This window comes from Chiloscyllium punctatum, chromosome 16 (assembly GCF_047496795.1).
Source record: "Chiloscyllium punctatum isolate Juve2018m chromosome 16, sChiPun1.3, whole genome shotgun sequence".
NCBI classification, from domain to species: Eukaryota; Metazoa; Chordata; class Chondrichthyes; order Orectolobiformes; family Hemiscylliidae; genus Chiloscyllium; species Chiloscyllium punctatum.
Window position 1 is genome coordinate 40,732,397 of NC_092754.1, and position 14,737 is coordinate 40,747,133.

Sequence of the window (14,737 nt, forward strand, 5' to 3'; positions counted from 1 at the left end):
CAACTGTCATAGTTGCCTAGATATTTTCAAATCAATCTGTTCAGAGATGTTATTGCACAACTCTGAAGTTAGTGGGATCCGAACTGAGGCCTGGTCCAGAGGTAGGGACATTACCACTGTACCACACTCTTAGACACACACAAACATACACCCTCCCACACACAGACATATACACAGACAGTCATATACACACACAGACCCGCCCACACACAGACCCACCCACACAGACACAAACACATCCCTGCAACCATCTTAAATTCTGGCTTCTTTTTCCATTCACACTGCCTTCATTCTACAATTGGTGACCTTACTGTAGACAGTCCTGGCCCTAAGCTCTGCAGTTTCCTCCTTAAATCTTTCCATCACTGTCTCATTTTTTTTCAAGACACCCCTTAAGAAGTATATCTCTGACCAAGCCTCTCTCATTTGTCCTAACTTGTTCTTCTTGTTGTAGTTTCTGTTTGAGAAACTTTTGGGGCACGTTACTATGTTAAAGGTGCTACATAAATCCAGGTTGTTGGTTCTGTGTCTTTTGCGGTGCGAAGAAAGTTTAAATTTCAGAAGTGCCCTGCTAACCAATTTTCCATCTTCTGCACGATTGCTCAGTCAAGCCTCCAGGCTTGGATTCAACCCTGAACTAAAACTGTCCCCTCACCAACCACCCCCAGCAATTTCAATGATCCTCATTGGATCTTAGCCCCACCCCATTTAAAACACTAAGCTCATCTCCAACTCATTGCACTATCTTCACCCTCCCCTATTTCTTGTATCTTGCCCCCAGTGCTGATGAAGGGGTCTTGCCTGAAACGTCGATTCTCCTGCTCCTCGGATGCTGCCTGACCTGCTGTGCTTTTCCAGCACCATACTCTTGACCCCAGTCTACAACACCTCCAAGATTTCCATTACTTGGATTCCTGACTCCTCATTCATAGACTCGCAGAGGTACACAGCATGGAAACAGACCCTGTGGTTCAACTTGTCCATGCTGACCAGATATCCCACATAAATCTAATCCCATTTGCCAGCATGGTCCCTATCCGTCTAAACCCTTCATGTACCCATCCTGATGCCTTTTAAATGTTGTAATTGTCAACACAATGCAACAGCTTATAAAACAGTAATTACTGCTCCAAGAATTCGGGGAAATCAGGTCCAACATTGCAAAATCTCAAAAAAGGAACAACTCTTACAACCAAACTTTTTCCTGTCCTCCATCTTGGATTACCCAGAACTCTTCCTTTGCCTCATTACTGGCCAGTGTGCTCTCAATAACCTTCATTGCCCTCTCAGATTGCCTGCCTAATCCCCCGCCCCCTTCACCCCCTCTCCTCTTTTTGGGCCCCCTCCCCTCCTTTTAAAGGATACCTCTCTGGATTGCCTTTTCAGGGGCTAAGTCTCTGTTTTCCTTTCAAGGTTTGTAAAGGAACTTCAGATAATTCTATTCACAGTCAGGACAGGTCCAGATATACCTAGTTGTCTCCTCAAACACTGTAATCCCTGTCTGTGGAGTATTTGAAACTTATACAGGAGCAGACTTAGTGGTCTGAATTGATGTGCTTTGAGAAAAAGGGCATGGTAACATACTCTGATAAGCTTTTACCAATAAGAACATTCTTTTCTATGTCAATGATACGCTAACAGATATTCCCATTTCCTTAGAACGCTCATTATGTCTGGAACAGAGAGCAACTCAAAAGCCTTGACCTGACCAAAATAGAACATTTACTGGGTAAGCAGATGGAATATGTGTTATCTACTGCACCCTTGTAGGAATGTGGTCTCGGGTTAAGAAACACACAGTGTGTTCCGTTTTATCCAATTCTTGCCAACTCCCATTGCCTTGAGAATGTGAGTTGAGAAAAGGTGTCAAAGTAGGATTGAGTTTAAGGATTTATCATGGGGGCCGTTGGAGTAATTTAGTTGATAGGACCAGATAAAAAATCCCAGCTGAGGACCACAAGCCCACTGGGGACTATTAGTGAGATATTGGATATCTGGTTAATTGTATTTTCCTCTAGTCTCCACTTTCCTCCTCCTTCCTAATCTACCGAGCCCCAATTGTAGTGCCTCAATTAAACCCAACTAAGTCAGCACAGACAGGCAGAAAATTGGGATTTTTCTGGCCATTGTGACTACTTGTGCGCCAGCACCTTTGATGTTCATCATTGAGTTACTGTTGAAGATGTGGGTTCAGATCCCACCCCAGCAGGAGGTGGAAGTTCAATTCAGTCATTACAACATTAGCCTCAGTTGTTACAACATTAGCCTCAGTTTGATGATTAGATTACTTACAGTGTAGAAACAGGCCCTTCGGCCCAACAAGTCCACACTGACCTGCCAAAGCACAACCGACCCAGACCCATTCCCCTACATTTACCCCTTCACCTAACACTATGGGCAATTTAGCATGGCCAATTCACCTGACCTGCACATTTTTGGACTGTGGGAGGAAACCGGAGCACCCAGAGTAAACCCACGCAGACACGGGGAGAATGTGCAAACTCCACACAGTCAGTCACCTGAGGCGGGAATTGAACCTGGGTCTCTGGTGCTGTGAGGCAGCGGTTGTTACAACATTAGCCTCAGTTGGGTGTGACGTTAGCCTCAGTTGGCTATCAATGGTTCAAATTGGCCGGATTTTCTGTAATCACTGTGGCCTGAGGAAAACAGAATATAGGGAAGCGAAGGAGGGGGGAGGCTGTGGTGAAAAGGGAGCACATGGTATAGGGAGTAACTGCTCAGTCCCCTCTTTCACACTGATGCAGCGCAAAAACCTGTGAAAGAATGGTTGCTCAGTTTGTGCGTGTGTTGGCGTCACCGAGTGTGGATTCATCCTGAAGTTAGTGTCACCAGCCCTATCTACACATGTGTGGGATTTAAACAGCTCTTGTAATGGTGATTTTGGCTCTCAGAGTAATTACTATGGTCTCAGTAACAGTGACCCCAAAATGATTGTCATAAAATCCACCTGTTTCTCTCATGGAAAGGAAATCTGTCATCTTTACCTGGTCTGGCCTACATGTAACTCCAGACCCACATTGAGGTAGTTGATTCCTGAAATAGCACAAGGGAGCCACTCAGTTCAAGGGACAATTAGGGATGGGCAACTGATTCTGGCCTTATCTGTGGCATTCACATCCTGTGAAAATAAAGAGAAAGATAGCAATGCTATGATGACTTCTGCTCATCCCAGGATGGTGAACCGACTGGGATGGACTCCTTTAGCACAGTTTTGATGTTGAATTAATCATTTATCACTGAAGTAATCACTTTAGAAATTGGCTGGCTGTCATGGGCATCACCAGAAAGGCTGGCAGTTCCTGCTTATCTTTGGTGAAGGTTGTGAGGGAGGGCTGTCTGTGCCAGTTGTGAGGTGATGCATTGAAGTGGCACGAGGTGGGACATTCAGAGGATGGTCATGAGTATTAATTGGCTGGAAACAGGATTTCTACTCCTCACTCAACGGGTTGACCTGGCTCAAGGAAGCTGCTGAGCTGGCATCGCCCTAGACCCAGTGCCCACAGTGGCCAGGACGGGCAAAGACTATGAGCTATGCCCAGGACCAGGTAAAACCGGGCAGTCTCGTTGTTGAGAGGGGAGGTGAGAGGGAAGGTGTTGATGCTGGAAAGGGCACTCACCTTTTCTATTCATACAGGGGCTGTGGGAGTTAGGCTGCTGGGCCAGCAGTTATTACCCATTCCTTGATCTGAGTAGAAAAATGTGGTTCTGGAAAAACCCAGCAGTTCAGGAAGCATCCGAGTAGATGGCTAGGGCCATTTCAGAGGGCATTTCAAAATTTGCCACATTGCTGTGGGTTCAAAATCACACACAGACACAAGTAAGGATAAAAGTTTCCTTTCCCTGAAGGGCGTTAATGAACCAAGTGGGTTTTTTGGACCATGTCACCATGACGCTGACTCCCACTTCCAATTTGTTTTAAAAAGTTGAATTCAAGTTTAATTATTTGCCTTACCAGGATTTGAACTCATGACACAGAGCGTTAATATTACAATGATGCTACCCCTGTGCCCTTGCCTCCCCGCAGTTACATTGTTCCAATATGGCCTTGCCCAAGCTGACTCTCTGGGCATTTCTCACTCCCAGAATGCTTCCCACCAGCCTCAGAATTCAGGCCAGGCAGGAACAATTGGCCACTACTAGGCCTCAAAAAGGGCAGAAGACCCGAAGGTCCAACGAAGCAATTGTAGACAAGTTGGAATTGGGAAATCGGCAGGGGAGGGTGGTGGATGTAGGCCCACCAAGTGTTAGCAGCTCCCTGTGTGATTTCTAATGCCATGCTACATTGAGCCATGTGTCATTTCTCAACACAGAACTTATCCAGCTCAATGATGGAGATTGCTGTGATGTGCTCACTCTGTGCCCCTCTCTCTGTTTGCTAGCCCTGTTTGAACACGGTGACCTCCAGTATGAGCTGGAAAGAAATAAAACCACGGACCCCTCCCTGGAAGAAATGGTGACAACAGCAATCAGGATTCTCAGCAAGAATCCAAAAGGCTTCTTTCTACTTGTGGAAGGTAAATGGACAGTGCAGTCTGTAATCTGGGTCATGATTGAATTGCGAACAGAATGATGTTAAACTGATCAGAAAAAAAAACTCTTGAGTCTCATTTCTCCCTCTATTTTCTGACATAGCCCACTTGAGGAAATGCTCCCAATGTTTCCAGGTACAAGACTATGCAGTATATTCAATCATTTCTATTAGATTGAGCACTACCATAGACCCCAATTAAATATTTACTGATAAATCAGTCACAATCTTTGTAATCCTGTATCATAACCTTCAATTATTTATCACTAAGTCACAGAGGGTACAAATTAATATGACGGGTTATAATCATTGAGACTTGGCGCCAGTTATAATGGTCACAGTTGGTAAATCCAGAAAGGTTGATTTTCTATCCACCTAATGTGTTTTATTGGTGAAAACTGCCAAATCAGAGAAGCCCATTTGGGATCACTATTGATCGGGCCACACCATCCAAGCTGAAACAGTGCAGGACTGAGGGAGTGCTGCACTGCCTGAGGTACTGTCTTTTTGATAAGAGGGTCAATCAAGGCCCCGTCTATCCTCTTAGGTGGCTGTAAAGGGTGGCACGGAATGACTTCAAAGAAGAACTGGGGAACTCTTCCAGTGTATTCAACCAACATCAGCAAACAGAGATTCTCTGTTCATTGTTACAGACATTGTGACTGCTTTATAATAGTCATGTCCCTTCAGAGCTTGCAATGTTCCTGATCAAATGGGAAGGTGCTGTCTAATGAAATTCTTCAGCTAATACCTCATTGTGAACTCCGGACATGTTTTGGAGAGCTATTTTGGGAAGAATCTAGAAACTTTGCCCATGATGGTTTTGGTGGCAGGGGCATTTAATCGGAGGGAAGCGGCAACTGGGGGCAGCACCACCTTCCTGCCTCTGCCCCAGTTACATCTGTGACAGGAGCTCATGTACTTGGGCTTCTGACAATGGAGGACCTTAAATAGACAATTAATGCCAACCTTGTTTGCAGGTTGTCAGGAATTCCTGGTTAGCAGGCACTCGGTGCTTGATTGAGGGACGTGGTATGAGCGATGGGGATTGCCTATTGAGAGTGACCCCCTACCCCAGTTACTGACTATCCTCATCTGTGTAACCCCACCCCCCAACTCTCTGAACTCCTCACCTCTGCCTCAGTCCATCATAAGCTTCAGTACTAGCAGCAGCCACCACTCTCCCAGTGGCGCTGCCAGGCAATGAAGAGTTGGCAATTGCTGATGTGTACGGTCTTTCCTGCCACTGACCTGTTAAATATCCACTATGGCACTTAATTCAATTGGCTTTTTTGAGAGTTTTTAAAAAATTAATCAATGGAATGTGAGCATCACTGGCTAGGCTGCATTCATTGCCCAATCCAGAGGACAGTTAAAAGTCAATCATATGGTTTGGGTCTGGAATGACATGTAGCCCAGACTAGTTAAGGATGGCAATTACCTTCCCTAAAAGGCATTAATGAACTTGTTGGGATTTTTCCTGATAACTGACAGCAGTTTCACAGTCATCATTAGATGCTTAATTCCAGATTTGCACTGACTTCAAATTCAACGATGTACCATAGCAGGATTTGAGTTCAGGTCTGCAGAACGTTGCCTGAGTCTCTGGTTTAATTGTCCAGTGATGATACCACTGTCCTATCCCCTTTCCCAGAGGGTCTGGCTCTCTAGCTAGTGGGTGGTACTCCAGTTGCCTCCATTAAACATCCCTCAATAAGTGGAATGAACAATACACAGGCTGTAAACCTGGCAATGATCTGCTCCCTGAGACTTTTGCCTGTCGTATAACAATGACTTAAGAGTAATAGGTTTCAGCCTTTGCCATTTGGGTAGAATCACACAGTTAATTTGAGTGTGTCTTCAGTACTGTTTATGATTCATGTATGTGTACAACAGAAGGGGCTCTCAGGAACACATATTGTTCATGTTGTTTATGTCAGTTAAATAAGTACAGATGTTGTCTAACCCATTCCATTTTCACACAGTCATGAAGTTCACTCTACATAGTTTAAATTTCAACATATTTGATGACATTAAAAATTACTTTGAAACTCCTTGACCAGTTTGCAAAACAACTAGTGGCATTATATTAAATTAGATGAGGATGTTAAGTGATATTTATAGAGTTGTCAAGGGTGAAAATTATTTCAGACAATCTTCTAATTTTGTACATCTGAGTCCCAGCTATCGGAACAGGGTAAGGGTTATGTTTAGGATTCAGGTAAGGTTTAGGGTTAAGGTTTGAGTTTTGGATAGATTTTGGGTTATGGTTAGGATTTAGATTAGCGTTCGAGTTTGAGTTAGAATTATGACTTGGGTTAGTGATTGGGTTAGAATTTGGGCTTGTGTTGGCTTTCGGGTTCGGATTAGAATTTGGGTTAGGGTTAGAGTTTGGGTTCGGGTTCGGGTTAGAGTTTGGGTTAGGGTTAGAGTTTGAGTTAGGGTTAGGGTTTTGGTTACGGTTAGAGTTAGAGTTTGGGTTCGAGTCAGAGCTTGGTTTCGGGTTAGAGTTTGGGTTAGGGTTAGAGTTTGGGTTAGGGTTAGAGTTAGAGTTTGGGTTAGGGCTAGGGTTTGGGTTAGGTTTAGTGCTTGGATTAGGGTTAGGGTTTGTGTTAGGGTTAGGTTTAGAGTTTGGATTAGTGTTTGGGTTAGAGTTTGGGCTAGACTTGGGTTTAGGGTTAGGGTTAGGTTTAGGGTTTAGGTTCGGATTAGAGTTTAGGTTAGAGTCTGAGTTTGGATTAGATTTTGGTGAGGGTCCCTTTTTACATTTGGGATTGGGGTTGTGTTTGCATTTGGATTAGGGTTTTGGTTTTTGTGTTAGGGTTAGAGTTTAGGTAAGATCTTGTGTGAAGGATTGCTTTAAGATTAGCTTTTATATCAGGATTAGAATTTATGTTAGGGTAAGGGTTGGTGTTAGTTTTGGTGTTAGGATAAGAGTTTGGATTAATGTTTTGGCTGGGGCTAGAGTTTTAGCTAAAGCTGGTGCACGGGTCCGAAGGGCAGGGGCCTACGTCAGGGGTCAGGGGTCAGGGTTGGGGTTTGAGTTAGGGTTAAGATTTGGGTTAGGTTTGGCCTGAAGTCACATTTGAGTTAGGATTAGTGCTTTGACTAGGGTTTGAGTTAAGTTTAGAGTTTGAGGTAGGGTTAGGTCTTAGTGAGTTTCGAGTAGATTTGTAGCTCAGGTTGAGGTTCTGGATGTAGGTTTGCTCGCTGAGCTGGAAGGTTCATTTCCAGACATTTCATTTTGCATTAAGGTTAGGTTTTGGGTTAGGGTTAGGGTTTACATTTCATTTGAGGTTTGGGTTTGTGTTAAGATTAGAGTTAAGAGTTTATGTTTGGATTTGGTTTGGTGTTTTGGTTAGTGATATGACTGGTTGGATTAACTTGATGATTATCAATGGTTAGGGTTATGACAACAACGTTTGGTTCAGTAGCACTCTCCAAATGATAACATGTCTGGAGGTGCTTCACAGGAGCATTAAACAAAATGTTGTGAGCCACATAAGGAAATAGTTAGTTCTGTGATTGTAAACATGGTATAAGGAATCACTGAAAGGATTGAAGAGAGCTTGAAAAGGAGAGAATCCCAGCACCAGACGTCTAGTTAACTTAGGACATGTCCATTTACTGGTGGAGTCAGTAACATCAGGAATACACAAAAAACTAAGAATAAGTAAGTGCAGCTATCTCAGAGGCTTGCGGTGGCTCAAGGAGGTTACAAGGATGGGTTGGGATGAGGCTATGGAGGAGTTTTGGAAAACAAGGGTGAGAACTTTATCATCAAGATGCTACTTGACCAGAATCCAGTGTGGGTCAGTCAGACTCATGGGGGCCTGAGACTGGCTGCAAGTGAAGGCACAAGCAACACAGCTTTGGATGGCCTTGGGGTTAGCAAGTTGAGAATGTGGGTGACCAGCCAGGATTGCATTAGGTGCTGAGTCTAGAGGTAACAAAGGTATGCGACCCAGGGATTCAGGAGCAGATGAACTGGAAACAGGGTGGAGTCAGATGACATTGTATATGTGAAAATAGACCTACTTCATCACAGGAAACAAACGGTGATCATGGGAAATGGACAGGTTAACTGCAGCTCCATTTCAGTGTGAGTACATCTCATTTGCCAGTTTTCCTGTTTTTCCTTTTGGGTAGTGATGGCACAAATATGAGATTCCAAACTTGGAATTTCAAACTGGAATATCCCAGATGGATTTGGGACTGTACTGAATGAGAGTCATAATGGAAATATTAGTGACAGGAGTGTGAGGAATTAAGAGTGGATTATCATATGTTTGGTCTGGGATATCATGGATGGGGAATATGACTGGTTAAAACTGGATTGTCCTGGACTCCAGTGAAGAAGATCACTAGTTATAGAGTCATGGAGGCATACAGCACAGAAGCAGACCCTTCGGCCCTACTTGTCCATGTTGACCAGGTTTCCGAAACTAAACTAGACCCATTTGCCTGCATTTGGTCAATATCCCTCTCAACCTTAAATAGAAAGAGAAATTGCTGGAAAAGCTCAGTAGGTCGAGCAGCATCAGAGTTAACATTTCGGGTCCAGTGATCCTTCTTCAGAACTGGGAAATAGCAGAACTCTGATTTCGCTCCACAGATGCTGCCAGACTCGCCGAGATTTTCCAGCAATTTCTGTTTCCGATTCAGATATCTAGCATCTGTAGTGCTTTTGTTCTTTTTTTTACCTCTAAACCTTTCCTATTTATGTACCAGTCCAAATGCCTTTTAAATGTGTAATTGTACCAGCCTCCACCACTTCCTCTGATAGCTCATTCCATACACGTACCAACGTCTGTGTGAAAAAGTTGTCTCTCAGGTCCTTTAACATCTTTCCCCTCTCACCTTAAACAGATGTCCTCTAGTTTTGAACTCTCCCATCCTGGAGAAAAGACCTTGACTATTTCCCTTACCTAAGCCGCTTATGATTTTGTAAACCTTTATAAGGTCACCCTTGGCTTTCTCTGCTCCAGGGCAAAAAAATGTCCCAGCTTATAGATCCTCTCCTTATAACTCAAACCTTCCAGTCTCGGTAACATCTCTGTAAATCTTTTTTCGCATCCTTTCCAGTTTAATAGCATCCTTACTGTAGCAGGTCGAGCAGAATTGTATGCAGTCCTTCAAAAATGGCCTCACCAATTACAGTGCATTAGATCCAGAATCATAGAATCCCAACAGTGTGGAAGCAGGCCATTCAGCCTATCAAGTCTACACCGCCCCTCTGAAGAGCATGCCACCCTAACCCACCACCTACCTTATCCCTGTAACTCAGCATCTCTCATGACTAACCCACCTAGCCTGCACATCCCTGGAGATTATCGGCAATTTAGCACGGCCAATTCACCCTAACCTGAAGGTCTTTGGACTGTGGGAGGAAACCGGAGCACCCGGAGGAAACCCACGCAGACACGGGGAGAATGTGCAAACTCCACACAGACAGACAGTCACCCGAGACTGGAATCCAACCCGGGTCCTTGGCGCTGTGAGGCAACAGTGCTAACCACTGAGTCGCCCAAATGTGTTCCCACTGAGTGGGATATTGGGAATGCAGATCTCAAAAAAAGACAACAAACCCCTTCAAGATGTGTTTAATTGGTTACAATAAAGTGCAGAATGTATAGAGGAGGTTGAACTTCCTGAATAGGCCTCAGGTATTGGTGTAGTTGTGGTCCAGTCACCCGCAAACTTACAGGAAAAGGATCAACTGTGATGGTGAAAAGTCATTTAAACTCTCCTGGAACTACCAGTTCTCAGATTTGTTTGCTGTGTCCAGTTACAGATTCCGGTGCACAGTTACAGATTCCTGTGTACCGTTACAGATTCCTGTGTACAGCTACAGATTCCTGTGTACAGTTACAGATTCCAGTGCACAGTTACAGATTCCTGCGTACAGTTGCAGATTCCTGTGTACGGTCACAGATTCCTGTGTACCGTTACAGATTCCTGTGTACCGTTACAGATTCCTGCGTACAGTTACAGATTCCTGCGTACAGTTGCAGATTCCTGTGTACAATTACAGATTCCTGTGTACAGTTACAGATTCCTGTGTACAGTTGCAGATTCCTGTGTACAGTTACAGATTCCTGCGTACAGTTACAGATTCCAGTGCACAGTTACAGATTCCTGTATACAGTTGCAGATTCCTGTGTACAATTACAGATTCCTGTGTACAGTTGCAGATTCCTGTGTACAATTACAGATTCCTGCGTACAGTTACAGATTCCTGTGTACAGTTGCAGATTCCAGTGCACAGTTACAGATTCCTGTGTACAGTTGCAGATTCCTGTGTACGGTCACAGATTCCTGTGTACAATTACAGATTCCTGTGTACCGTTACAGATTCCTGTGTACAGTTGCAGATTCCTGTGTACAATTACAGATTCCTGCGTACAGTTACAGATTCCTGTGTACAGTTACAGATTCCTGCGTACAGTTACAGATTCCAGTGCACAGTTACAGATTCCTGCGTACAGTTACAGATTCCTGTGTACAGTTACAGATTCCTGTGTACAGTTGCAGATTCCTGTGTACAATTACAGATTCCTGTGTACAGTTACAGATTCCAGTGCACAGTTACAGATTCCAGTGCACAGTTACAGATTCCTGTGTACAGTTACAGATTCCAGTGTACAGTTACAGATTCCTGTGTACAGTTACAGATTCCTGTGTACAGTTGCAGATTCCTGTGTACGGTCACAGATTCCTGTGTACAATTACAGATTCCTGTGTGTAGTGCCATTGTCAGTGAGGGATCCCAGTAAGTGGTCACTATGCTTACTATCCAGAGTTTGTTTGTGTGGACTAAGAGTGAGAGAAAGGAGTAAGGTCAAAAACAAGAAGGAAAATTCACATGAATGTGGTGGTGTTTGCAAAAATGAAAGACTGTGTAACAAACGCAGAGAATTCTCATGTCCTTTGTGTTGGTTTCAGATTTCCATTGTCCACAATACTTTTTCTTTTCAATGAAAGATTGAGAGAGCTGTGCTGCCCTTTGCAAGACTGTTACATGCTGCAGGAATGCTGGAGTCTGACCAGAGCACAGTCTGATAAACAGCTTCTGTTTTATTTGACTATTGTGGCTGTGTGTGTCACATGTCATCCAATTGCCTTCCTCTCTGGCTGTTACTGGATCTTGTTGCCTAGTGCCACATCCACAAAGGCTGTACAGTTTCTTCACTGCCTGGCTAGTTCAGCACCATTCCCCAAACACACGTAACCATCTATCTCCTTCCTATTTTCAAGCTCCTTAAACATGCCTGGATCCCAATCCATCTGCTGCCACTCTGCTCTTTTACACCTTTGTCGTCGACTCAAAGAGTTTTACAGCACAGAAAGAGGCCCATCGGCCCATCATGTCCAAACTGGTCACCAAGCGTCCAACTATTCTAATCCATTCTCGAGAGCATTCAGTCATTTCTCAGCTTCCTTCTCTCAATCAGCTGACCTGTCTGGTTTGGTGCCATCTGTACATGTGATCAATTTGGCACCAAGTTTCTGAATCATGGTCAGTCATATAAAGAAGGCAGTGCCAGTGATGATCTTATCAATAAATCCTGGACTCTGGAAGGCCTCCCAATCCGGTTTTGTTTTCTTTATCTTTTCATGTCAGTGTTTGCTAGCGAAGCCAGGATTTTTTTTTTTGCCCATTCCTAATTGCCCTGGAAGTGTGATGGCACTTGAGAGGACACTTGAGAATTGACTGCCTTGCTGAAGTCACATGTAGGCCAGACCAGGTAAGGACAGCAGATTTCCTTCTCTAAAGGGTATCAGTGAAGCCGATGAGATTTTACAATAATCACTGCTGACTTGATGGCCATCATTACTGAGGTTAGCTGTCAGTTCCAGAGTTTACTAACTGAATTTAATTCCAGCACCAGAGTATTTATCTGGGCCAGCAACCATGTGACATTACCACCACACCACCATCTCCCTCCTCAAGAGTTAATCAATGTTTATTGTTTCCGACTCCACACCTAGTTTCGTACATCTTCTCTTGGTTTACCCTGAACTCCCCAAATGTTGTGTTCAGTTCAGAATCTCAACATGCAGAACTACCAGACTTTTCTGATCTACTTGGGTTGCAACTTTCTCAATGGCTGGTCCAGTAGGATTCTCTGCTTACAGATAAAGTCGCACATCCCTGCCTTGCTAAATGTCTGAGGTAACAGCGCTGTTGGTCTAAATGACCATATCTTCCAACTTACCTCAAGCAAAGCCACAGAAGGTACTGTATACTTGAGCTGTGCAGAACTCCACCTTCAGCCATTTCACTCCCTGGTACCTTTTGACAGCCAATAAAGAATGGCTTATTGTAGAAGTGAGGATGGTGAACTACAGTAAGCCATTCAGCCCCTCTGACTTTTGCTCTGACTCCTTTTACCAGACTTTGCATCTCATCTGTTCTCCATGAGACACATTAGCAGTTCCCAAACTGTCAATGGTGGACTCAAGAGCTCTGAGGCATCTTCATGAAGCCTCTTTAAATGTCCTTGTCTTTTTAAATATATAACTGAATATTTTCTTTGACCCCATCACCAAATCCCCTGTGGTATTTTTTTCACCGATAACCACCACCAGTAACTCACCCATGCATCCAATTGATTCATTTACATACAAAGCCTATGAAGGGCAAGGTAGACCATCAAAGGTCAGGGAGAGGAGGAGGGGGCTCAGTCTAAATGCAGTTGGAAAGGGAAATAAAGCACTTTAACCCCGAGGGTGCCCACCTCTCTAAAGGCATCAAGAATATTGATACACACCACGTGCTCCTTTTCCAAGAACCCCCCCCCCCCCCCCCCCCAGTATGAATGTATCTGTTTCTTCTGATTTGACTGATTCATTGAGGCCTGGGTGGTGCCACAACCAGAGTCTGTGAAAATATGCTCTTTTGCCATTTACAGGGCCAGCTCAGCAGCTTTAATGCCCATTACTCCCACCCTGCAGAACCACCCCACCCCAGTACCCGCCATTAGAAAGGTCTCTAACCATCTCACCTGCCAACTGCCCAGTCCCTCCCTCCTGCTTATATACTCTCATCATTCTCCCTCCCTACACCCTCCCCCCCCCCCCCCCCCGACCTCCTCCTTTTACCAGCTTTCACTGTGGGATCACAGGAATCTTTGAAATGGGGTCACATTGGGGGAGAAATATTGGGAATCACAAATGTCGAACAAGGCCATTTGGTCCATTGTGTCTGCATTGACTCTCTGAGCAATAGTCCTGCCTTTACTTTGTAACTCTGCCCATTGTTTCTATGCCCATCCTGAATGCCTCAATTGGACCTGCCTCCATTACTTTTCCAGGCACTGCATTCCAGACGTGAGCTACTCGCTGGGTGAAAAAAAGGTCTTCTCTCACCAACTGATTGCATCTTTTGCAAATTCTTGTAAAACTATATCCTCTGGCTCTCCCTTCTTCCATGAGGAGGACCAGTCTCTCCCTGTTGATCTGTCCAGACCACCCTCATGAGGAAGCTGAACCCCATTTTGAGCCACTCCACTCCCCCCATGCTGATATTTCTGGGGGAGGTAGTGCCCTGGTAGTATCATTGCTGGATTGCTAATCTAGAGAACCAGGATGTGTTCCGGGGACCTGGGTTCAAATCCCACCGCAGCAGGTGTTGAAATTTGAATTCAGTAAAATCTGGAATTAAGAGTCTAGTGATGACCACGAAATGATTTTCAGAAAAAAAAACATCTGGTTCATGATAGGGAAGGAAATCTGCCATTCCTAACCAGTCTTGTCTACTCGTGACTCCAGACCGACAGCTATGTGGTTGACTCCTCACTGGAATGATGACCTCATCCGGTGAAAGAATTTTTTAAAAATCACTGTTTTCTATCCTTGGTGGGATCTTTGCCCTTCTGAAATTGTTATTTATTTGCATGGAAGGGTAAGTCCTTTACTTTTAAAGTTGAAACATTTAAGAGATACTCCCAAGTCCAAGGCAATGACTGAATCTTTCCTTTTCAAAGGTGGCAGAATAGACCATGGACATCATGAAGGGAAAGCCAAGATGGCTTTGTATGAAGCTGTGGAGATGGATAAAGCCATTGGGAGGGCTGGCTCCTTAACCAGAGACACGGATACATTAACGGTTATCACAGCAGACCATTCTCACGTTTTTACCTTTGGTGGCTACACCTTTCGGGGAAGCAACATATTTGGTGAGTT

The 14,737-nt window shown here is 44.3% G+C and overlaps 1 protein-coding gene across 2 annotated transcripts in view; it reads left to right on the forward strand.

Moving 5' to 3' along the window:
* alpl (alkaline phosphatase, biomineralization associated) overlaps positions 1–14,737 on the forward strand; it is a 114,615-nt gene that overhangs the window by 81,384 nt on the left and 18,494 nt on the right. For both annotated transcript variants that reach the window (XM_072586789.1, XM_072586791.1), the window contains 3 exons: positions 1,660–1,729; positions 4,401–4,535; positions 14,539–14,730. In XM_072586789.1, coding sequence (XP_072442890.1) covers positions 1,660–1,729; positions 4,401–4,535; positions 14,539–14,730 — 397 coding nt within the window. The remainder of the gene's footprint in view (positions 1–1,659; positions 1,730–4,400; positions 4,536–14,538; positions 14,731–14,737) is intronic.